At 35.7% G+C, this 27,266-nt stretch overlaps 1 protein-coding gene across 1 annotated transcript in view; it reads right to left on the bottom strand.

Moving 5' to 3' along the window:
• The window catches only part of LOC150100648 (plexin-A4-like), a 707,214-nt gene that overhangs the window by 359,365 nt on the left and 320,583 nt on the right, over nt 1–27,266 (bottom strand). The window contains 1 exon segment of the mRNA XM_090401991.1: nt 24,448–24,555. Within this exon segment, the coding sequence (XP_090258117.1) occupies nt 24,448–24,555 (108 nt within the window).

The following is a 27,266-nucleotide window of genomic DNA, read 5'->3' as shown; positions in this document are numbered from 1 at the left end:
ACAGACAAGCTCAATTCTAATCAAATTTAGAATCAATTCTAAACTGACAAACAGATATACTGGGGGATGAGGTTGTAAATGCAGGAAAGCACCTGAAGAACCATTAAAACCATGGGAATGAATGATTTGATCACTGGAGAGACACTGAAACAGGTCTGTGAGGTGATGATAAATTAACTACACTGGTTGTGTAGCACTGCATGGGACAAAGAAATAGTAAAAGAACAGACAAGCTCAATTCTAATCAGGGTCGGCCCTAGGAATTTTGATGCCCCATGCAATAGTATATCCCCCCCCCCTAAAAACTCTTTTAATGGCATCTTAAAAGCCATGTTAAGTTAGGCTTCAACATGTCTCATCATAAATTCTAAATAGTAGCATTAGCTAATGAAAAATGATCATAAACTATATTTTTTATAGAAAGAGTGAGAGATAATGTGCATCTGCATGGGTAATTAAAATCAAGGAAAGATGAGTATACTCGTCAAACGCAAAGTAAATGCACCTGCTGTAAATTTTAATTAAATTATAACAAAGTGGCAATTATTAAAAGTTAGTTTATTTGAAAAATCAATAATTTTATTGCTCCAAAATTCATTAATATCACAAATACTAACAACACAATCTAAAAATATTGTTTTTATAATGTATTACAATTAACTTACATGCAATACTCATCATGTCGTGTAGAATGAAGAACTGCTAAATCACAAACACGTAACTATGGTAAATATAATGTTTTTGGGATTTTAGAACGCTTGTCATGTCTTAACATAAGTTAATTCACATTTTCACTGTTAAAATTTAAACCTACTGTTTTAAACTAAATTTTCTTTCATATTCTCAAAAAGGCCAGTGTAGTCCAATTTCTGACCAATTTTATGTTCAATTGAAATTATGGCAAGACTTTCCAATTGAGTTTCGGCCATTGCAATACATTTTAATAAGCTTTAGTTTTGAAAGACTATGCTCACCGCTTGCAACTGTTACCGGTAATAATAGTAATATTCTTAAAGCTACTGCAACATTAGGAGCAAAATTATTTTCAACTATACAATATAGTACTTCAATTGGCAATGTATTTTCTAGTACTAAGTAAAAAAACTACTCTATAAATAGTTCAATGGCATTTATGTCTCTATTTACTTGATGCATTAGAATACTTTCTAGATTTTTACATTTGTTTAAAAGCTCATTTGTTGGCTCGGATTTCAATTTAAAATCGAAAAATGTGAACTGTGGTATTCCAATTGTGCAAATCTTTCGTGGATAGAACTCGTTGCTACATCAATAATAAGAAAGAAAAACTCAATTTAAATTTAGTTTTGGGATCAGAAATAGGCTCATCTTTTGCTTTATAATCATGTTTTTTCTGCTGATGCACTCTAGTACTTACAAACTTTAGTTTCAAATTAGGATCAGCTTCAACTTTTACAGCTAATGTTGTAGCATCTACAAAAAAAATGTTGAAATGATTCATCATTTCTGATATTCTCAAGGCTTTGGAGAACATTTCTTAAAGTAGATATCGCAGTAGATATTTCCATTTTTATGCTTTGCAATAATTCACTAGCAACATTAATTTCATTTAAAACATAGTGCCATATAACCAAACAACATAAAAATTTAAAATCTCTGAGCTTAAGGACAAGAGTTTCTTTTGGCATCACTCAAAGAGAGATTCCATCTTGGATCAATGTTCATTTCAAATCCATCACTTAATTTTTTTTTTTTTTTTGAAGAGGAAGATGTTAAATCAGTTTTGTTTTTGCCCTTGTTGTTACTAATATCGACTGGGATCGCAATTAGAAGTACTTGCCATGAGCATTTTTGGTTTCGGTCCTTTCGCTTATTTTCTCTTGTACTATATTAACTGTTTCAGTTTTTAGATATTTATGCATGGTCCCGCTTTGTTTCTGAATATCGCGTTCTTTTTCCGATTTTTGTTCGCAATATTCTGCGCATGTTAGTTTTTTCTTTTATCAGGATATTGAAATGTTAAAATTATTTAAAAGTAAATCCTAATACCTGTATCAGGTATTAGGATTTGATTTCTATTTCTTTATTGGTTTACTCTTAACCAATTATCTCATTATGATCGTCTGTCTCATTGGTTAAATAATATTTACCCTCAGGTCAAGGTCAACTCACAGCCAACAATGGAATTGGAAATAAATGCAAGATAGGTCTTCTACTATTGTCACGTCGTCTGATATTAACTCTGACAGCGTGATAATAAATGCAACATAATACTACATTGTTTTAAATGATTATGATTTTTAAAAAATATACAGTACAATGAAGTTTTATTATGTAAAAATTTAATGACATCCTGAAGTCTGGTTTCAACAGAGGAGGCCTAAATGACTTTTTACGATTTATTTTTTCATATAGTTTAGGCCAATTTTACCACCCCACCCCTCCAAAACTTGTCATCCCATGCAAATGCACACATTGAACCGTTGATAAAGCCAGCCTTGATTCTAATACCATTCACAAAAAAAGGAAGCAAAATGGGCTGATATAAAAAAAAAAGAGTATTTTTGCAATAATTTACTAGCAACATTAATTTCATTTGAAACATAGTGCCATATAACCAAACAACATAAAAATTTTAAATCTCTGAGCTTAAGGACAAGAGTTTCTTTCGGCATCACTTAAAGAGGGATTTCAATCTTGCTGGATCAATGTTCATTTCAAGTCAATCACTTAATTTTTTCACTCAATAAGGAAACTATTGGAAGAAAATCTAGAAGATAAGCAAGATTCGGAAGAGACAGAAGTACCATGCACCAAACATTACGATTAATTGTGGAGAAAGCTCTATGTAAAAATATTCATGTCTTCTTTGTTGACTTTCAGAAATCATTTGAGTACAGATCAGAAAGTGGCATGGGCTGTATTCAAATCTTTATGGAGCAGTAAGACAGGAACCTGATATGCCTATTACAGAATATCAATGACAATGCAGGGGCTGGTGTGAGAAATAGAAAGATGGTGCCAAACAACAAGAGGCACAAGACAATGAGACAATATTCCCAAACATCTATCCACCCAGGGGAATTCCAGGGAAATTTCAATGCAAGGTACAAAAATAAATAATTTATGTTTTGCAGACGATGGCCATTAGTGAAGAAGATGAAGAGACAGTGTGCTTAAAGGAGGTGAAGAGATAAGGGCTGATTTTATTATATTCTCTCTGAATATCATAAAACAATGATATTCAGAGAGATGAGATCGGGAACTTCACATACCAAGGGTGCAACATGACACATGATTTAAACTGTAAAAAAGAGATAAGATCTCATATAACACAAGAGAAAGTAAACCTACAGCCAATGGAGACAAGATATGGAAAAGTAAATCAGTAAGGCCTGCCCACAAAACAAAGACTTTGTGAGAGACAAATAGTGGCTTCTGAAAGAACATGTTACAGAAAGATTCTATAAATTGGAAGAATGCAAAAGGTAACGAATGAACTACATAGAAAAGTACTGCAAAGAGAATTTAACACAGTAAATAATAATTCAAAGGAAACTAAAGCTTTTTGGACATATCTGCAGGATGGATAACAGTACAATGATTAAAACTTTGATGCTTTCTAATTGGATAGTATAAATAGAGGAGGAGGGCCAAGGTGAGAGTGGATAGCAGTGGCATTGTGTGTCCATTTTGGCTGAGTGTGCTGTCATGTGGCTTATACAAACTGCACTATAAAATTCAAGTCATGACCATATTATTGCATTTTTATTAATGTATGAAAGTTTTAAGATGGCATAGTGCATCAGCACTCATTATAATTGGTCCAATGCAACTAAGTGTCAGATAATTTTGAATACTTTAAATTATCAATTAATACAATTTTAAATATGGAAAGAATAAAGGTCAAATGAACAATACCTATCCTTCACGCACGCTGTTTATATGAGAAGCACAAAGAGTTTACGCTTCGTGGTGAGATTAGATTATCATTGACAAACAGAATGAGACATGGATAATTTGAATTTTGATATGATTTTTAAATACAGCAATATAATATGCACAGAAATCGGTAAATGTAATCACTTGGGAAATTATTATTTTTCCAGATTGAACCAAAGAAAAGTCGAAATAACTCATTTTACTATAATCATATAATAATCATAATCATATAATCATATAATATATAATACTATAATCATACAATCCATGAAAGCTCTGGTAGAAAATGAGACATTCAGTAGATCATCAACACTGTCCCAAAACATGTAAGTTCACACTTCATGCACGCAAAACAGATGAAACTCAGGAAACAAAAGCAGCAACAGAAAACAAATGACAACTGGATTGGTTTACATAACCACAGCGACTGATTTCTGGGTGCTATTGTCTCAGCACACACTGCTTCATCTTTTGGGTGCTTTAAAACTACTAGAATGCTAAGAATTCATTTTATGCATCAAAAAGTGTTCTCTTCATGAAGCATAGTATACTGTATTTAATTTTAGGAATCAAGTGAAGCCAGGAAACAATTAGAGGAGTCTTTAACAGGAATAAATGCAAAAATATAACATCAATGATATTGCTATTCCATGGGCAAGCACTGCACACCAGGAATATATGCCCCTGGTAGATAGATAGACGTGAAGGAGCGAAGAGGGTAGAGTTTGCAGATTTGTGCCACTTGGTAATGGACAGAGAGAAATAGTAAAGAAGTGAAACAAGCATCAGTGGGCCCAGGAGAACTGATGATGTTCACTCCTGTGCACTCAAGACAATATTTGGTACAGATTTCACAGTATCTTGTGTGAGGGTGAGATGGGAGGGGGGAGTGTTGAAGATAAGTACTGGAGACAATTCTAGAGGCAAGTGACCAAATTATGACTAATCTGCAGAGTGATCCTATGAAGATAGACTGAAGACTTATAGATCACAAAATTTAGCTGAGGAGCATTTTTTTGGAATTATGGCTAAAGCAACTTAGGGTAAGAGGCTAATGTATTAGGTCTTATTAGAATTCAGTTTCACATCTCACAATACTTCTAAATGACTGAATCCTCACAAATTAATTTTGCATATCATGTGACTGAAAAACTGATGTATCACATCTGGTGATGGGTGTTATGAAAATGACAGAAAAATCACCATTATATACAAATGAAGCACATGGTCTAAGAAAGTGGGAGAAGGACAAAATGAGAGGAAGGCAAAGATAAAGGGTAAACATCTTTACATAAAGTGACCAACAACTGGTAATTCAAAGTGACAAAGGTGGCAGAGTTTACTTAAATGGCTACATCAAACTGCTAGTCATTTTTTATTGCCTGAAACTTTGGAGGAATTTTAATAATGTGAAGCTTCCAATCTGCCAAAATCACATAGGGATGTTGGATGTCTATAGAGTTACTCTTTGTAATTTTGAAGACAACACTGCATCAAAATAGCTCATACACAGTTTCTGAAATAAGTAACTTTGAATTTTGAAAGTCTAGGACGGTGGCTTTCTCAATTTGAGAGATATGGTTTTGTTCGAATGCGTGGATTGAAATTGTGTTTTGCCAATATTTATTTTGATTTTTATTCTTTTTATTACTACTGCTTAGGTGCTCAGGAATAAGGATATTACAGTTGCGAAAGCATTCTTGCAGGGATGGTCAAGCCTATATAGATGACATTACACTCTGGACGGCAAGGTAATCTGTCCACTACATTGTGGACACATGCTTAGCATTTCTTCATGCCCATGAAGATGCCTTGGAGACAATGTGAAATATTGTCTTATAATCTAAGTAGTTAAATAAATTTAGTTCTTTATCATTTTAGATATGTTTTCTCCATTCAATGAATGATTGTCCAAGCATCTAGATTAAAACTCACTCACTCACAGGATAAAAAATAAACCATGTTGATTCAGTTATTAGAAATAATTCAAATTAATTACATTTTTTTTTTTTTTTTCGTGGTTGTGCACTGTGATCTCAATCAGTGAGCAACTTTAGGTACTGGGATACATATCCAAATCATTGCACTTCTATAGTTTAGTATTTCATGCATTCATACTAGAAATTTTTACCAGTCATAAAAGTGGAGGTGTATTGTAGAAGAAAATTTTCAATACATGACAGAATACAAGAGAACAAGGGGACCATCCCTGAAAATTATAGAAAGGTAGTTAAGAGAGGCAGACTATGTTTTTTCATGTTTTTTTTTTGCTTGGTGAATGGTGGATGAGTGCAATGGATTGCTAGAGGCAGGTGTGAATATTGTGAAATTAATGAATAGTACAGATCTCCTGGAATGAGTTTCTGAACTCTATTAAGGTTCTCATATAATAATTTTAATCTTTTGCATAAAACTTTTGGAGAGGGAGCAATAGAAATTCTTATCATATTAGCACTATGCTTAAAAAATAGTTTCGCCCAAAAAAAGTTACAGGTAGCCTCAACAGACAATTCACCAATCCTGCTATGTGTCTGCATGTGTTAAGAGAAAACTGGTGATGAGCATGGAAGGCAGGTGGATTACACCTGCCTTTCATGCACATTGTTTGCATATTCCTGCCGAATGAAAAGTTGTTACCGATTTTCTTTACAAGATGCACACATTTAGTCATTATTATTAAAGGAACATGTAAGACCACAGTAATAACTTTTAATTAATAAGGTACAGATATTTCATACTAAAACTAATAGTACCTCTTCAGTGTTACAAACAGTTATAGGAATGGAATACAAGTAACGAACATTTGGTGGATCACCTACTAAAATATTAATGTTCGTTACTTGTATTCCATTCCTATAACTGTTTGTAACACTGAAGATTTACTATTAGTTTTAGTATGAAATATCTGTACCTTATTAATTAAAAGTTATTACTGTGGGCTTAGTTGTTCCTTTAATAATTATACTATGCCACAGGTACCTCTAAAAATAACACATTTAGTCATTATGGTTTTAAATTCAAATCTAAAACTTTATATTAAGATATCTCAAACAGTACACAATACTGTATTCTAAGCGGCTGGCCAAGTAATTAGTGTATCCTCTCTGACCAACAAGCAATAGGAATATATGAAAAATTAATAGTGACTGCTTCCCAAAACTTGGAGATTGGCATACAGTGTAAATGGTGTCGAGGTTCAAACAATTTTATAGTGTTTCACATGTCTCAAGGGAAAGATATCAAATTTGAACTTGCTGGAATGAAGAAGTCTTGTATGGTTTCAAAGAACTCTGTGCACAGTGTTAATAGCGTAAGAAGCAAGGCTAGACTTGCTGGATTCCAAAACTGGAATAGTCCTATGTTCGTTGATTCTAATTAAGGTAGAATGATAAATCTGTCCAAAATAGTAGAGATGACAACAGCATGATACTTGCTAGACACTTCAGAAGTAAAGATATGGTAATGTATCCTTTGAATGTAGTGAATGGTCTGTCCCCCCGATGACATCCATATAATGTTGGATGAAATATATTGATGTTTTTTGTTACAAGTGCAAGCTTTGAAAGTTATTTAAATAAGCCTATACTTAAGTACAGTCAACATTGCTCAGTATAATGTTCAATTTACTCTATGATTGTAGTGTTTTAAAAACCTTTATTCATAGCATCTTTATTTAATGCCTTTTCTAGATCTAGAAAACTTAAATAAGATCCTTGTATTCCCAAACTTCGACAATTTGTTTAAGAAAATTCTGGTCCAAACAAATCCTTATTTTGCCAGAATCCAGTCTTCCAAGTATGCTTAATATCCTTATTGTTTTTTTTTTGTGTGTCACCCTTATCATTTTAAATTCCTTTTGTGGTATTCATTCCTTCATTTCTAGGCCCCCCACCCCTATTGTCTCCAGAATGTTTCACTATGGACAAATTTAATTTTATGTTCTTTCCAGAGTCTCCCTATTATTTTTATATGTAAAAACACATACAGAATTTCCTTTCCTTGCAGACTATTTCATCACATGCCGACCTCTCTCTATGTTTTTAGATTTTGCTATTTGCTCACTAAGGATTTTTTAAAAATTATTATTATAAATTGAAATATACAATATTTGTATATTTCAATTTACAGTTCATATGTGAAAGCAGCTAGACTGATTATTTGTAAAACTTTTGTATATTGCTGGCCTGGTTGACTGAGTGGTTAGCGTATCCACTCTCCAGCCAAAAGGTTGCAGGTTCGAATCCTGCTGTGGACATGGATGTTTGTGATTGTCTGTGAAAATACTAGGGGTGGTAGCCGGCGGCAGATGGCAAAGGTAGTTGCAGGTGGTGGATTGGTGGAGACGGAGAGTTGTAGAGTAAGTGTCCTCCCTGGAGGTATTACGTAAAAATAATAATAAAAAATATTTTTCTTTTCAATAAGATACTCAATTTTAATCTTGCTTAAAACTAAAAGATCAAATTCCCCATTTGAAATCTTCTATGTACTGCTGCCCCTAAAAGTTTTGAGATATCACCGTTAACAATAACACTAAGCTTTTCTATTTCTTGAATGTTTTCTCTCTCCATGTTTGCAAGAAGTATTTTATGATAATGCAATAAGATATTAGTGATGGTTGGCGCATTATCTAAAACTTACAAACATTGGTACTTGCTGTTTTTATTAGACTTGCCTCTTTCACTAAATTTTTCCGGTACATTTCTGTACATCTGTGAGCCATTTAGGTTTCTAACAAGAATAACGTTTTTTATTTTTTTATGTCAGCAGTCATCTCTAATTATCAAGATATTCCTCTAACTGTTCAATGCTAATATCGGCAGCATAACCATAGAAATGTGCCCACATCACAAATTTCAAAATTAGGTGCCATTCAAATTTATTTTCATGTTTAAAGTTGAATAGTATACACAAAACATAAATGAAAACTGAAAAACATGATGAAATAAAAATATAATTCCAATTTCGAGTGAACTAGTACAGTTGACCCTTACTACTACAAATTTTTAGGACCACAGAAATAGTTTGTTGTATATAGTGAAACAACTGTATTCTCTTATCACAAAACCAAGAAAACATCAACTTCACTGATTCACAATACCTATATAATATATTCTTAGCATTTATTTTAATTTTCTTCTTTCTTAAATAAGAGAAACTGGTAGGCCATTTAGTTATACAAAACAACTAAAGCTATAAAGCAAGCATACAAACACCAAGAGGGGGGAAAAATAATTTATTGATTGATGTCCCTATCTGGCCCACTGAGGGAGTCTCATCCTAACATGATGTCCTCAATGGGCCAGACAGAACTTTAGCCATCTTTTCTGATGTGCCCTGAAGGATGAGAATGGTTTTGCTATTTGTGTTTTTTAGAAGGGATGGGGGCAGGAAACATGCAGTATTTTATTTTTTAGGGGCTGTAGCATTGGTTAAAAAGTGTTGTGAGGGTACCTGAGCTCAGTTTTAAGAGTGGTTTCTTTTGAACAAATAGCCCTGGCTCTGTGTGCAAGTGCTTTGAGGATTCCAAGCTGTTGGGATTGGTAGTGGCCTGACTGCTAATGTAAATACCTTTCATATATGTGGATTTTCTATTAGGTAGTTGGGCCACCAGTGTGCTTGGAAAGAGGAGACCATTATTACTTTCTTTTTTTATAGTGCAATTCATTTTTGGATGTTGGCTGTTAGGATGCACTAAAAATACATCCAATGTGTCTAGGCCATGATGTCAAATAGCAAACATGTCATCTACAAAACACTGCCAAACTAATAGCTTTTATGTAGCTGTATGCTTGGTTTTCAAAAATGCTCCATATAAAAGTTGCTCCATATATGTAGGGAGAGAAACAGGGGAAGGGAACCTATTGAAGTTCCACCTAGCTGTATATTTTTCCTTTTAAGAAAAACCCAAATAAAGGGTGAATCTAAATAATTCAAATGGCAGAGGGGAAATGTGACTTCATGAAGTGAAAGGGCTCAGTTAAAAACACATTAGTAAACAATGAAGTAATGTCAAAGCTGATTACAGTCAGAATTACATTATTTTTTAAAATTGTCTTCAAGTGAAAAGAATGTTTACTAATTGAGGGAAAGCAGCTCCTGTGGGAAGGGAGGGAGGGGGGGTAGTTAAATTTAGATAAATGTTTGGTCATTTTGTAGGTGGAGCTGTAGCTGTCTATGCTGTCGACTACTGGACAAGGAAGGGGGGGGTATTACTTTGGCAACCCCATATATCTGGAGATGTTTGGCATAAGGTTTAGCTTTCTGGTAATTTCTTTGGGCAAAATGTAATGATTTAATAATTTATACATCTTTTAACTTTATAGATTGGAATCCTGCCAAATCTCTAGTCAGATATTCCATAGTTCTATACAATACATACACAAAAACACAAAGTACAAGTATTTATTAAATATACTGTCATATATTTCATTGGCAGTGACAGCTAAGAGGAAGGCAAAGCAGAAGTGGGATGAGTCAAGAGTGGAAGAGGACAGAGAGGTGTACAAAGGGAGAAAGCAAGAAGCCAAGAGAGTTGTGGCACAGGCGAAGGCCATGGAATATCAAGATCTGTATGATCAATTAGAAACAAAAGGAAGGACAGAGGAAAATTTACCAACTAGCGAAATGTAGAAATAAAGCAGCTAAGGACATCTTACATGTGAGGCAGATCAAAGATGCTGAAGGAAGAGTATTATGGAGAGATGTGGGCATAAGAAACAGATGGAAAATATACTTTGAGGGACTTTTGAATGAGGAAAATGCAAGGACTCACAGAGGAGATGGGCAGCCTTCTGAGGGGATGGTGCAGAACATCAGTAGAATGGAAGTGACGGAGGCCATGAAGATGATGAGGAATGGAAAAGCGGTGGGCCCCGACAGAATTCCAGTGGAGGCATGGAAGGCACTGGGGGAAGAGGGGAATTGACCTGCTGTGGGACCTGTTTGCCAACAGGAAAATATACCCGAGGAATGGAGGGAGAGTACTCTTGTTCCCATCTACAAGGGTAAAGGGGATGCACAAGGCTGTAAAAATTACAGAGGAATAAAGTTGATGTCCCACACAATGAAGATCCTAGAAAGGGTTCTTGATGGTAGATTGAGGGAGGAGGTGGAGATTGCAAAGGAACAATTTGGCTTCATGCCTGGTAGATCAACAACAGATGCTATCTTTGGGTTACGACAGATGATGGAAAAATATCAAGAGAAACAAAAGGAGCTACATCTGGTTTTATTGATCTGGAGAAAGCATACGATACAGTGCCAAGGCAAGAAGTCTGGAGGTGTCTGAGGGAGAAGAAGGTGCCGGAGAAATATCGGGAAATGTACAGAAATGTGAAGACAAGTGTTCGGACCTGTTTGGGACAGACAGAAAGTTTTCAAGTAACAGTTGGCTTGCATCGAGGGTCAGCATTAAGTCCGTTTCTGTTTAATATTGTGATGGAGGTGGTAACAGAGGAGGTGAGAGAAGATGCACCTTGGACAATGTTGTATGCAGATGATATCTTGCTGTGTGTAGATTCAAGAGAAGAAGCAGAAACTAAACTGGAAAGATGGAGAAAAGTACTGGAAGAGAGAGGTATGAGACTGAGCAGAAGTAAGACAGAGTATATGTATTGCGCAGTGGGTGGTGGCCAGGAGACAGATCTGGAGCTGGAAGGAAATGTCATCAGGAAGGTGAGAGACTTTAGATACTTAGGTTCAACAGTGGAAGAAGATGGAGGAGCTGAGAAGGAAATGGGATGCAGGATACAAGCGGGTTGGGGGAACTGGAAGGAGATGGCTGGAGTGTAATGCGATAAGAGGGTGCCGATCAATCTGAAAGGCAAAATTTATAGGACACTAGTGAGGCCAGCTATGACATATGCTATAGAAACCGTGGCACTGAGGAAAAAATAACATCAGCAGGATGGAAGTAGCAGAGATGAGAATGCTTAGGTGGATGTGCGGTGTGACCAGAAAGGATCATCTGAGAAATGACTATGTCAGGGGAACAGTGAAAGTTATGAACTTAGGAGCGAAAATACAGGAGGCAAGGTTGAGATGGTTTGGTCATGTGATGAGGAGGGAGGACGAATATGTGGGAAGAAGGGTCATGCAGATGGATGTGCAAGGAAGGCGGAAGCGTGGGTGGCCAAAGAAGAGATGGAGGGAGCTGGTAGAAGAGGACTTGAAGATGAAGAACTTGGATGTGGTGACAGCCCAAGACAGGAAGGTGTGGAGGAGACTAATAACAAAGTGACCCCACTTAAGTAGGAGAAGCTGTAGAAGAAGAAGACTGTCATATATTTCATTCTGAAATTAACAGACCATCATCAGTGGCTTAAAACAGTTGTTACAAGGTAGAATGCAAACAATTGATTATTCGAAATAGAACGAGCCATGTGATGCTAAATCGCTAATAGCATTATGCTTTCACTGAAGAAAAGGTTAATCATAAAAGTGTAAAATAAATTGCATATTATATATGTATAATTTATAATATCATACTAAACAGATCAGATAGATGTAGTATTTAGTTGGTTTCAATAGGCAAATTTGAACGTCTATTTAAGGAGAGCGTAGAGGCCTTGCTTCACTGTCATAACTTGAATCTGAATGACTGCCTATCCTTATCAAATATATATGAAAAAATTTTTGATAAGGATAGGCTGTCATCTCCATTTTTGGCAAATTAATTTGCCAAAGATGAAGATGACAGCCATTTTGAGATCAGATAAGTTGATTTTTCCAAATCAACTTATAGGCAACAAAACAAATCAAGAAAGGTCAGTGGTGGTGAGAGTCAGCAAAGAAGAAAAACCTGACTTTGACCAAGGATTTTAATATTAACAAAAATAAAAGATAGTAAAGTGAAATTTTTCTTACAGGAAATAAGACAGGACTGTGTTTTAATAGCAAAGTTTCCAATTCTCACCTTACTAGAGAATGGCAAGGAGATCAGTGTTTATGATACTGTTATAGAAGACTGAAGTTTGGAATGATGCATTCAAATAAAGAGGAATGAAGTGTACTGTCATTAACAAAACTAAAGACATGGTTTGTGGTTTATAAGAAGAGCTTAACCTGGGTGAAAGTATACAGTCGTGGAGTAATCTGGTATTAATGGGAATCCAAAGAGATGAAACAATCCACCATAACATATAGTGAACTACCAGAAGAAACTTGTGCTTCAATTCCAAAGAATGGAAGGCAGACAATAAGAGTGTTCGTATCTGGTGTATAAAGATATGCTTACCAATCAGATCTCAAGCTTAACATGAGTTTCTCAAACCATTCCATGGCTTGTGTTCAAAATGTGCATAAGGTTCATCAAGAAATATAATATGGAGCAAGATTGGCAGAATCTATATTGGTGATATAATTGATATGCCTGAAGACACTGAAGAAGTTGATTACTGATGACTTTTCTCTATTGTTTTCAAGAAAACTGAGGTAAGCAAATGGGACAATAGTTTGACAACCAACTTATCTATCTTCTTTGGGATAAGCTGAATATCGGTTAACTTTCATGCAGTTAGGCAGACACCTGATGAGTAAGTCTGAATAGACAATAAAGGATAGGCATGAATTCTGGAGCACAAGCTGTGTGCACAAGATACAGGGTGTTCGGGATAAATTTGACATATTTATAATTAATTATATTTTTCCGTAAGTTACATGTATTAACACACACTTCTCTTCATTTAAAAGTTTGGACCCTTCTTCATTCATATACAAGATGTCAGAAAGGATGGATAGCTGGAACCCACCTGAATCATGGAAGAGAATAACTTGTATCATGATGATTCGTGCCCGCCATCAAAATAAGGATATTACGACTGCTGCCCAATGCTCCCTGAATACAGTAAAAACAATCAGGCATGAACTAGAGACTTGCAATGGTGACTACGAGGATGTAGCAAGAAGAAAGATCCCTAGCAGACGATCTGATTGCGTTCGTACAGCAGAATTCCTCGCAAATCTGCAGGAACAGGTGTTGAAGAACCCTGGCATTGGAATTCGGGCTTTGTTCGTGGAGTTGCTAACTGTAGTCAAGCCCTGGATAACAAGGGTAGCCAATGGTAGGCCGTATGTATGGCAGCAGGATTCGGCCCCTTGCCACACCTCTGGGAAAAGTCAAAAATGGTTGTCTGAAAATTTCTACGACTTCACCAGTCCAAATGTTTGGCCTCCAAACTCCCCAGACCTTAACCCCATGGATTATTTTGTATGGGGCGCAGTTGAAAAAGACACCAATCGCACTTCCAGTAATACAAAAGCCCAGTTAATGGATAAAATTAAAACAGTTTTTGCGGCCCTTCCCAGGGAGACTGTAGCATCAGCTTGTTCGAGGTTCCAAAGCAGAATTGAAGCTGTGATCGATGCTAATGGTGGTTATTTTGAGTAAATCTTGTTGATAGTATTGTAATTAACTCTGCCTGTAATGTTTTTTTGTCAATTCATTAAATTTAATAGATACAAAGAAGATTTTCTTTTTCCTTACGAAACTGTCAAATTTATCCCGAACACCCTGTATACTAATATCCAGACTAATATGGATTTTTTGAATGCTGTTCTTGATTGTTTGCACATTCTTGATATAGTGCAAGGTGATTTATTGCGTTTGTTTATTTGAGATCTAAAGGACTGATGCCAGGTAGTTTTACCTTAGGTGATATGCAATAGCACACCCAGATGTGATAGAAGTAATGAGCATGGAAAAGCACCATTTCTTCAGAGGAGAGTTAAGAAAGTCTTAAGTGTGCCAGCTAACTCACCTTCGATTGAAAAAAGTCCACGGAAAGATTCCTCCCATTATGATGAAAATCGAACTTAGGCCTATTCCAATCGAAGGGCGCAATGTACCATCATTCTTCCAATTATGCATTTATTTATTTATTCGTATGGAGTTACCTCCCTTTTCTCCCCCGTCCCTATTGGGGTGAGTCGAGCACCCTCATGGGGGGCTAAGTATTTATGGCTGTAGATCCGTGTGTGTTCACGGGGCCGGTTTGCCTGCTTGCGGGATGAAAAACCCCAGATAAACTGGAGGGAAAAACTCTGCTGTCCACGCCCAAGACCAGCTAACTTGGCTATGGCTGAGAAAGATCCTTAAGCTCCTCACATCGGTGATGGGAATCGAACCTAGGACACTCCTTCTGCAGGCATATGGTTGCGAAGCGCATAGCCACTAGGTTAACCGCACGGACTCCAATTGCGCTATGGAGGTGTTATAAAAAAAATTAAGTTTGAAAATCGTTGTTTCAAAAAATGTTTAAAACACTATTTCAAGAAAGAAGACTTTTTAGTTAACCTTTCAACTGTCCGGCACACACACAAACACTGTCATAAACACTATCTCCTTGCCATTCTCCAGTGAGATGAGAATTGGAAACTTTGCTGCTACTAAAACAGTCCTGTTTTATTTCCTGTAAGAAAAATTTCACTTTACTATCCTTTATTTTGGTTAATAAATCCTTGGTCAAGATCAGGTTTTTTTTTTTCCTTTGCTGACTCTCACCACCACTAGCCTTTCTTGATTTTGCCTATAAGCTGATTTGGAAAAAATCAACTTATCTGATCTCAAAATGACTGTTACCTCCATCTTTGGCAAATTAATGCAGCCATACTTGTTGAGGGAGGGGGGAGGGTGCTTTATGGCCAATGCTGATTCCAGAAATTCTCTGAGATCTATATTGCCTTCTGTGTAACATTAATGTTGTCTTCTTGAATTTAAATCCTATAAGGAGTGAGTATCCAGAGCATGATCTGCCAGTCTAGACTTGTCATACAGATTATTGTGGATACACTCTATAACTTAAATAATATTATACAGCAATATGACCTAGAAATGTCAACGGAGAAACTAAATCATGACTTTTCACGGAAATAACCATTACAAAAATAAAATAGTAATAAATAATAAAATAATTAAACAAGTTAATTTTAAATACTTAGGCTGTAAGCTATCTTATATAAATGAAATAGATACTGATTTTAAGATGATAAACTTTATAAAAATCATGGGAGTAATTAACAGAACCTTTAAACCTAACTATGTACAGAAACACACAAGACTTAAGAGTTTACAAAATAATAGCCAAACCTACACTATTATATGGAAGTGAGATCTGGACCTTCAGAGAAAGATATACATAGAATTCAGGCAGCAGAAATGAAATTCCTTAGAAAAACTAACCCTATTAGATAAAACTTTCAGGGGACACCTGTAACCCCTAGAAAGCGTTTTCCCAGGTGGCAGATCAGGGAATGATTCCCAGAAATGAGTGGTAAGAGGGAAATGAAATACCTCCTGCAGACCAACAGGTATGCAGCAGAGGAATGGCAAGCCAGCTGCATTAATTGCCTAAAATCTTTAAAGATGAATCAGCCAGCAAATAGAAGCAGAAATAATGCTACAGTATATGGGAAAGCCAACGCACTTAACTCAAGCCCACAGAGTAGGCGAGAAAACAGCCATGTGGAATGCAAACTGCATATATCAATATAATATTTCAACCATCAACATCAAGACATTGTACAAACCTGGCAAATTAAAACTGAGAGAGAGAGAACTTGAACTGTTAAATGGGAAATAGTGGGAGTTGCAGAGACTCACTGGACAGGCGAGGGAAAAATCGACATAAGAAACGCAAGCATATTTTACTCAGGAAGGAAAGATAACCATCACAGAGAAGGTGTAGCACTAATTAAAAAAATGGTTCCTAAACTCAATAGTTGATGTAAGACCAATTTCCTCTAGAATCATCTCAGTAAGATTTAAAGTAAAAGAAAAAAATATAAAAATAATAGAAGTTTATGCTCCAGACCAATCACATGAAGAGGAGGAATATATAATAGCCAATTTCTTGAACAACTGCAAGAAGAAATCAGGACGAACAAGTACAAGGAATATCCCAATTATTATGGGAGATTTTAATGCAAAGATTGGTCAGTACTCTGAAGATAAAGCAGAAGTAATGGGAAAATTTGATCATGGAGAGATGAATGAGAGAGGAGAAGACTTGATTAGTTTTTTCAAAATAAATCAACTGTTAATCACAAATACCTTATTCTACCACAGGCCACAACACAAATAACCTGGACATCACCAAACAATGAAATCAAAAACTGTACAGACTATATATTATCATTAATAAGAAATGGAAACATTCCTTCCAAAATGTCAAAACATTATAGACACAGACCATGAACTACTATCAGCCAAACTAAAAATCCATTTCAAAAGAAAGAGAATAAACCACCAAAAACAAAAGAAGACATAAATCTCAAACTCAGTGACAGCTTGACAAGATCTAGCTATCAGAGAATATTAAAAGAAAAATTGAATAAGCTTGCTTTAGATATAGTCTCGGAGTATTGGAAAAAATTATTACTGACACCTCCATTGAGTGCAAAGACTCATCGAGGGAGGGCACCCACTCTACAGCTCTCAGTCTCAACCACTCAATCCACCTACCACTACTTGTATGTTATTTATTTATTTATTTATTTTTTTATTTTTTATTTTTTTTAACAATTGCAAACATCCATGCCCACGGCGGGATTCAAACCCGCAGCCTTCTGGCTGGAGAGCAGATATGCTAACCACTTGGCTAACCAGGCTACCAGGCTGGCCGAAAAGGTAAAGAAATTATTAAAGAAACAGCAACAAAACACCTGGGCTACCAGACAAGAGTAAATAAAGATTGGTTTACACCAGAGATTTTGGACTTATGGAAGAAAAAAAGAATATTCAAAACTAACCACTCAAAAGAAGATAATGAAGAAAATAGAATATTAACAAAAATTTGAAAAAAGAAATAGACACAAAATGCAGAATAGCAAAAATTGCATATTTAGAAGAAAAAGCAGGAATATGCGAAGAAGCATACAAAAAAACATGACTCCAAGACCATTTATGAAATAGAACATACTCACCCAACCCAGTTTCAATTTTGCAAAAAGATGGAACCACAACAAGTAGCCATGAAACAATAAAAGAAATATGGTCTAATTATTTTAAAGAAGCATTTGCAGCTGAAGAAAACATAGATCAAGACACCTTCAACCCAGAAGAAACTTCTGACACAAAAGATATACTAAATGAAGAACTACATAGAGCAATCAAACAAATGAAAAATAATAAAGCACCAGGCATAGACAACATTCAAAAAGAACTTCATAAAAAGACAGCAGACAAAGAAATGGCAAAGATTCATCTTTCAGGAACTCAAAAGAAGAATCTTTGAGTTCCTCAAAGATTCGGAATGATCCCACCATGAGCGGAAGAGAAGAGATTAGATAAAAAAAGAAATAGTGAATCAATTAAAAATCTTAAAATTAATTCCATAACAGACTGATTAAATATAGGAAAAACTGGCTAGACCATACAGCAAGAATGCAGAGAGAGAGATTACCAAAAAAAGATCTTAACATATAATCCTAGAGGAACAAGGAATTGGGGACGACAAAGAAGATGGACGGAGTCGGAAACAGGACACTTAGTCTAGAACCTGGATAGGAAGAAGAAGAAATTTAAGGAAGAGAACAGAAGGCTGGACTGCTTTTTGAGCAGGAAAAATGCTTTTTAGCATTTAGCCCTTACAAAGCTGAATTAGGACATCAAATTCCTGACATGTACCCTAAGGGTGTACAGGATATGATAGTACTGCATGAAAAATTTACATCATTATTAACTTCATATCTACAATTTTCCTCCAAATCAGTCTGTTACTTGTCAAGATTCCAACATTATCAGATATCATATTTCTATCCTCTAAGGCACTTTCTACCATATCAAACCACCTGTATCTTGGTCTTCCTCCTGCCAACCTGGCAGAAAACACTTGTTCTGCTAATCCTTCCTCGCCCATTCTGTTCAAGTGACAATACTACCTGAGATTAGCTCTGCTAATGCATTCCTGGATGCTGACATTGTCAAGTTCTTTCCTAATATCCTCGTTTTTAATATGATATTGCCATTGATGCCATCTGTTCACGCCACTAATCTTTCTCAGGACTCTCATATCTGCGGTCTCTAGTCTTGGTCAAGTGTTTTGCTTCTAACCCAGCTCTCAGATCCATAAGTTAAAACTGGTTTAAACACCGTCTTGTATACAGCTAATTTAGTGTTCCGACTAATTTCTCTCTTATTCCATATGAATTTATTCAATTGGCTTCCTACCACACCAGCTTTGTTGATTCTGTTGTCTTTTTTTCATATTAATTTACCATCTTCACTAAAAATCGTGCCTAAGCAGTTAAACGTTTTACTTGTTCCACAGGTTCCCCATTAAAAACACAGTCAACATTTTCAATGATTCTACCTATTTTCATTGTCTTTGTCTTTTTATTGCTGACCTTCATACCATATCTATTACAACAGCAATTGAATTTAGTCAGAGAATCTTCCAGACTCGTAGTGGATTTATTGATAAGTATAACATCGTCTGCATAAAGCAAAGAGCTGACATTAACATCTCCAATTCTGATATCATGTTTAATACCATTTTCCTTCATGTGATCCATCTATATAATGAATAACAGAGGGGATAATGTACATCCTTGTCTCACACCAGATTTAACATTAAACCATCTTCCACTACTTCTTTCAATTCTAACTGCTGACTTACAACTTAAATAAAGACTAAGTATTGCTTGATATAATGCCCCATTGAACCATATAACTGTAGTGTATTGAACAGCTTCTCTCTTGGCACCTTGTCGTATGCCTTTTCCAGATCGACAAAACTTAAATACAGATCTTTGTTATATTCCTATGCTTTCTCAACTATTTGTCGTAAAGTGAAGATCTGATTCTGACAATCTCTATTTGGCCTGAATCCAGCTTGTTCTTCACCAAACTTTTCTTCCAGAATTCTTCTCAACCGTTTCTCAATTATACTGGCATAAATCTTGCCCGGAACACTCAGTAGGGAAATACCTCTGTAATTCTCACATTCAGTATTATTTCCCTTTTTATATATGGGTACTATTAGAGCTCTACTCCAATCATCGGGAAATCGTCCCCCTGTCCAGGCTTTCTGAACTATGCAGTGCAGCCACTGTAAGACTCTTATACCACCATACTTCAGCATTTCTGGTCGAATATCATCTACTCCTGCTGCCTTTCCAAATTTCAAGCCTTTGATGGCTTTTTGTACTTCAAGTATGGATATGCATTCCTGACTGTATGCCTGTTGAGTGTTTTTTACCACTGTGCTAAAATTGTGCTTGTTTCATTTAGCAATTTTTCGAAGTAATTACTCCATACTTCAAGGATATCTTTTTTTCCTATTTTCATGTCACTTTTATCATCTCTAACTCCTTTTACAGCACTCTTTCCTCCATTTCTAAGCTTCAACAACCTCCAGAATATCTTGCCACCTTCTTGATATTTATTTTCTATGATCTTGCCAAAGTCCTCCCATGACTTCTGTTTAACTAGTTTTACACGGTGTTTAGCTTTCTTACATTTGTCTCTGTATTCTCTAAGAGCACAAGCTGACTTATTTGCCAGGAACTTTTGATATGCTTTCTTCTTTTCCTTCACTGCCTCTTGTGAAGGAAAAGAAGAATTCCATGGTGGACACTTCTTGTGTCCACCATGGAATTCTGATTTTTCTATCCTTACAGACAACACCACATGCCTCTCTAACTGAATCAATCAGGGTTTTCTTCAAGGTTTGTCACTGAATCTCCAAGGTTTGGCTGCTGTTCTCAAACACTTTCATTTTTTTTTTCAATAATCTTTGTGTATTTTAGTCTACAGTTCACATCTGAGAGCTACTCAACTTTTATTCGCTTTAAAACTTTCTTACATGTCATTCTTTTCAATATGAAATTCAATTTTATCTTGCTCAAGACTAAATGGTGATCACTTCCAACTTCAAATCCTCTGTTCACTTTGGTGTCCTGCACCAGTGGGAAAATATCACTATCAACAATAACATAGTGAATGAGACATTTCTTATTCCTTGCCTCTTTTCTCCGTGCGAATTTGTGCACATTTTTATGGTGGAACGTGGTGTTAGTAATAACAAGTCCATGTCCTGAGCAGAAATCCAACAGGTATTTGCCATTATTATTTGCTTTCCTGTTTTCTCCAAATTTTCCCAAAGCATTTTTGTATGTCTCATAATCACTTCGTACTCTGCTATTTAGTTTCCCAACAAGGACCAACTTTTCCTTTTTCATTGTGTCAGTTGCTTTTTCTAAAGCATCAAAAAATTTCTCCACTTCTACCTTAGTAGAACCTTCTGTGGGACCATAGGCACAAATAAGTCTCATTGTTCAGTTCCCCATTCCCATATTTGCCAACATTACTCTACTTGAGACTGCCTGCCATTCAAGATTAGCCTTGTATTTAGTGTTGAATACTATGGCTACCCCTTCTTTTCCTTGATTCTCATTGCCTAAATATAACATTTTGTATTTATTGCTCAGAAAGATCTCAGCAGTTTTTGTTTCAGTCACCCCTATTATGTCTATCTGGTACTTATCTAATTCCTCAGCTGGCTCCATTTCTTTGCCATTCAGGCTTTTTATGTTGATAGTACCGATCTTTAACTCTGGTGATGTTGAGTTGGGGGTGTGCTTTCAGATTTGTTCCAGCAGCTGACTTTTCGCTGTTCGTGCTGGTGAAAACCGGGGCCTTGTTTAACTGGGTGATGCCCCAGCTGGCATGAAATTTTGTCATGTTGTACCATCATTTTGTATATTGGTTTAAGCCAATAAGAATACAATTTGGTCAGCTAAATCCCAAATTGCCAGCCCATCCTCGTTCAGTATCCAGGTAGATACCCAACAGGTTGCACCACGAAAAGGTGTAGACTGGATATTAGGTCAGAAGCCCTGGTCGGTTCTCCGCATTTCTTTAAAGTCTATGTGGAGGTCACCTCTCAGTTATACAGCTTTGACCCTTAAGCACCCTGAATTAGGATATGTTTTTTTTAAAACAGATGCAGAATGCTACAGTGTAAGCTGAATGCAAAGCTGGGATTTTTGACTTGAGCAACTTGAGATATGACAAATTTTTATCATTAACTGCATAGAAAAAAAACTGGATAGAAAATTGCAACTCAGATAATGGTTGCCATTTTTAGATTCAGTGGGATGAATATCCTCAATTCTAGTAAGAATTATTTCAGTATTTGGCCTAAGCAGCTATTTTGATTGGAAAAAACAGAAATGGTAATCAGACCACGGAAGGAGTATAAATCACTGATGTTATCCCATTTAGTATCACTATAGTGCTAATTAACATTAAATGAGCATGGCTTGATGAAAGATGTTTTGTATAAAAGAGAATGTCGACAAGAGTATTATGGTTCAAGTTCCAAGGGAAGAACTAACAACTACATATAGTAAAGGAACTAAAAGTATGATCACCTTAAGTTGGTTCCTTAGGTTAAAAGGTTATTCATTAATATCCTCACCTTAATGATATTTGTGACACAATAACAGAGAGTAAAACATCAAATACAGTAAAATAATGAAATTAGCCAGAAATATTTTGTAGTGAAAGTAATAGTGTACCTGTGTGAAATAATATAGATAATTAAACAATTTTTGATTTACTTATCTGTACAGGATGAGAATATCCCAAACTTTTAAGATATAGACAATCATTCTGCTTTAAATTCAAACAATGAAACAGGGCTCCTGAATCTCTTTAAAGAGGTGTTTAAAACTACTTTATGGAGTGAGTAGTCAAGCATTGTGGGCAGTATTTATAATTACAAGTTTATTGTTTTCAAGAAAACTGAGGAAAGGCAAATGGGACAATAGTTTGACTACCAACTTATCTCTCTTTTTTTGGAAGAGGGAAAATTAGCATCTTGCTTTCATTTTCAATATTTGGTTCAAGTTTAATTTGAATAATGATAGTTATTAATTTAGACATCTATGTGTGTATACTTTTTTCTATTATTTTATTTAGAATTTTTGTGTACTTTCTGAGAAAGTACACAAAAATGATGTACAAACTAATAAATAATTTCTTTAAAAAACTGCATGTGGTATTCAGCAGACACAAAAGCAATGTTGTGCTAGACCCACTTTTTGAGGTTTATTATTGTTATTATTATTACGTGACACCTCCAAGGAGGCCAAAGAGTCATCGAGGGAGGGCACCTACTCTACAACTCTTCGACTCAGCCACTCAATCCACCAACGGCATTTACTGCAACCACAAGTATTTTCATAGGCAATCACAAACATCCATGCCCACAGCAGGATTAGAACCTGCAGCCATTTCGCTGCAGAGCGGATAGGCTAACCACTCGGCCAACCAGACTGGCAAGGTTTAAGGTACACAATGTAGTACTCAACATTCATCAGTTCTTATTTTCTGTAGATAGAAAATAAGAACTGATGAATAAGAAGAACAAAGTACATTAAATTACACTCACAAGAAACTTGATAAACAATGGCTAAAGAATGAAGTAAAAAGTGTCTTTTGTAGTTGGCAAAAGTTCAGAAATATGTTGACTGGAAAATATGTGGGTATCAGGTGAAATTTTAAGATTTTACTGACAGGTTCAGAATACCCTAAAAGTTAAATCATCTTCCAGCATTTCCTTCAAGTCTAACAGCTCTGCACAATGTTCCATTTAACCGATATAATGAAGCATTTTTTTGGCAACTTGTCATATGCTTTCTCTAGATCTACAAACTAAAATACAATTCACTGTTATAATTCCAATGATTTTTCAACTATTTATTTATTGTAAAGTGAAAATCTAATCAGTGAAAAAAAAATTAATGTCAAAGTTCCTTCCTAATATTCTTGTTTTAAATATGATTTTGCCATTGATGCTAACTGTTCACTTCCCTAATCTTTCTCAGAACGTTCACATCTGCAGTCTGTAGTCTTTGAACAAGTGTTTTACTTTTAACCAAGATCTTAGATGCATAAGTCAGTACTGGTTTGAATAATGTTTTACATTGTTCAAACCAGTACTTATTCTTATTCTGATTCCATATTCAGTTGACTTCCTACCATACCAGCTTGGCTAATTCTGTTGCTTATTTCAATATTTCCAATTGTGCTTAAATAGCTGAAATGTTTTACTGTTTTAGGATCTTCATTTGATGCAATTGATGATTTTAGTGTCCCAGCCTATTTTCACAGGCTGTCTTAGTGCTGATTTTTGCATACCAAATTTATTATGGCAGTTATTCAAATTGAGATCTAATTCCTATATCACAAGGAAGAAAACTGGAAAACAACTGGAATCCCTGCTCAGGCCGTAACAGTTGTCTACCTACTGAAATAAAATATAATTTTTTTCTTCTATTTGATTACTATTATTTGCAAGAAAAGAGACTCAACAGCATCACTCTTGGGACCACAGGAACATAGCAGTTCTCAATCACAAAAGATATAGCAATTCATAGGAGAGATTCTGCAACCAAAGCTGCATTTAAAGTAGTATTGTGGCAATAAAAATAAATTTTTTTTAGAGGGAAAGGGGATTGTGAATTACTGGTTGTGTATACAAATATATATCTAAATCTCCGAAATATTATACAAGTACTTACAACCATTGCGTCACAATATATTGTGTCTCCTAAGAGTTGGGCATTGACCTGTCTTACACGACCTTCAATATTGAACTGACAAACGAACCTTGTAGAGGCAATGAATGGCTAAAATTAGATAATTGCTTTGTTATTTTAAGCTATCTGCAATAAAATGTTTCAGAAACAAGAAATACAATTATTAAACCCCAATTTTCATAATTTAATAAAAATATTTTCTAACATGCAAGTTCCAACAACTGCGTCGATGAACTTAATATCTTCAAATTCATTTTCTCAGGCACTGTTAGATACACAATTCATTGTACTTCAGAAAAATCAGAGAAATTTCTATTTCTTAACAGAGATTGAGAACAAAAGCTTTATCTCATCCCAAATTTATGATGTTAGCAATAATATCAATGTCACAGTGGTTCTGACAATTACCGATTCTCCCTATCCTTAATGATTAAGATGCTCATAGATTGCAGTGTTTCTGCTGTATGAATGACAGAAACCCTCCATGTGAAGGTGAGAACCTACGAGATTTTTACCGATTTTTGCATTTGTTAGCCTATCAGAAGAAAAAGTTATTCTTATACAGTTTTTTTTTTTTTTAGATGTTGCAAATAAATAGACTTGTTCACATCTAGAGAAGAATAACTTACAATTTCTAACATGAACCTTTTTTTTTTTTCCTGCCTTCTTACTGCACTGATAATTACTTGACTTGCTTTTACTTCAAATTTAAAAATTAGCAATTGTGGAGAGTAAGATATCTGTGTGTTAAGGCTTAAGTGATGGGAGAATCTCATGTTAGAAGTTTAATGGAATGAAACAGCACTAAGAGAGGATTAAAATTAGTATTTAATTCTTTAAATATTTCACGTCTTAGTTACAGAGATATTGTCAGGGAGTACAATATGAGATCTGTAACACACAACTAAGCAATGTGGGCAAAAGACTAGAGTCTTTCCTAGGTAGAAGCATTCGTGTTCCTCGTATTTTAGGAAGTTCTATGCAACCATATTTATTCAAATTAGGCTGATTTTTAAGAGCAGCAGCAGCAGATTCTAAAAACAGTCTTCTAAATTATAAATTAAAAAGAAAGAATAAAATTTTCAAAAGGAAGTATTCATGTTATATTGTTACAAGTATTCAGTTCATTGTTATTGAGAATACTTCATGTTAAGTGCTTGGAGAAACTCTTGTTAGAGGACTTAATAAAGTAAAGCAGCACTAAGCAAGGATTAAAAATGTTATTTAATTCTTCCAATATTTCATCTCAGTCACTGAGACATTATCAGGGATTGCAATATGAGACTTGTAACACACACAACTAAGTGAAACATGCAGATGAGAGACTAGAATCCTAACTAGGCAGGGGGGGGGGGGGTTGCCCTCTGAAGGTATCTGTTGGCAGTCTAGAACAAACTGGGGTCTCAAAGTATTAAGTGTTTCCCATATTTTGGTGAGTTTAATGCAACCATATTTATTTAGATTAAGTTGATTTTGGGAACAGCTGCAGATTACAAAAGTGGTCTTCTAAATTTACTGTGATGGTGTATGGGGGTCTTTTTTCAACTGATTCTATGAACTGTCTAATGCATAGTCTGCAAGGCGAGATTGACCTTAGTCACAACTGCAGATGTATTTTTTGTGTTCTTTCAAGGGGATGCCAACTGTTCCTGTCTGCCCATACTAAGCTAACTTACAGGAACAAGCACTTTATATACTCCAGGTACGGTACAGAGAGAGAGAGGCCAGCAAAGGTTGGTCAATTGGTAGAATCTCTGCTACTATTGGCTCACGCAAAAAGTTAAGCAAGTTTGAGCACAGTTATAGTTGGAAGGGGTCTCAATCACTTGATGCTGCTGGAACTCTGCTGAGGACTTGCCATTCTCAAAGGGTTAACTTCAGCCTGTAAACTGATGTGTCAGACCTCTGTGCCCTTGGGACACATGGGGATATGGCAACAATGACAACACACAGAGAGAGAGAGGATGGAGATGATCTTTACATAGGAGGGTAGCAAGTGTTCAGTGGGGCTTGTAGGATGTGCAGATATTGTGTTCTTTCAAGGGGATGCCAACTGTTCCTGTCTGCCCATACTAAGCTAACTTACAGGAACAAGCACTTTATATACTCCAGGTACGGTACAGAGAGAGAGAGGCCAGCAAAGGTTGGTCAATTGGTAGAATCTCTGCTACTATTGGCTCACGCAAAAAGTTAAGCAAGTTTGAGCACAGTTATAGTTGGAAGGGGTCTCAATCACTTGATGCTGCTGGAACTCTGCTGAGGACTTGCCATTCTCAAAGGGTTAACTTCAGCCTGTAAACTGATGTGTCAGACCTCTGTGCCCTTGGGACACATGGGGATATGGCAACAATGACAACACACAGAGAGAGAGAGGATGGAGATGATCTTTACATAGGAGGGTAGCAAGTGTTCAGTGGGGCTTGTAGGATGTGCAGATATTGTGTTTCTTTAAGATTCTGGCTATTTTTTCTTAAGTGCCTTAAACATACAGAATGATAATGACAACATTACTAAAATCTTTCTGAAGAGCAGGTCGAGGATTGAGAGAAGGATTGGGTTTTTTTTTTTTTTTTTTATATATACTGTGGGAACTACCCATTAGATAAAGTGTGGTGTATATGATTAAGTTCTCCTGTAAGAGAGGGCTCATTGGAACAAAATAATTTTTTTAAAATTATTACACTAACCCATAGAGCATTATGCTGTATGGGTTAGTGTTTTAATGAAATCATATTGTTGAGAGGGAAGAGTGATGGAAACTTTGTGAATGTATCTTTCAACATAGCCTGTGAGTGGGTTTC

The sequence above is a fragment of the Typopeltis vanoorti genome, chromosome 12, assembly GCF_054136105.1.
Source record: "Typopeltis vanoorti isolate ZY-2024b chromosome 12, IOZ_Tvanoo_1.0, whole genome shotgun sequence".
Taxonomy (NCBI): domain Eukaryota; kingdom Metazoa; phylum Arthropoda; class Arachnida; order Uropygi; family Thelyphonidae; genus Typopeltis; species Typopeltis vanoorti.
Note: the sequence above shows the minus strand (reverse complement) of the source record. Positions and strands in the feature narration are given on the sequence as shown.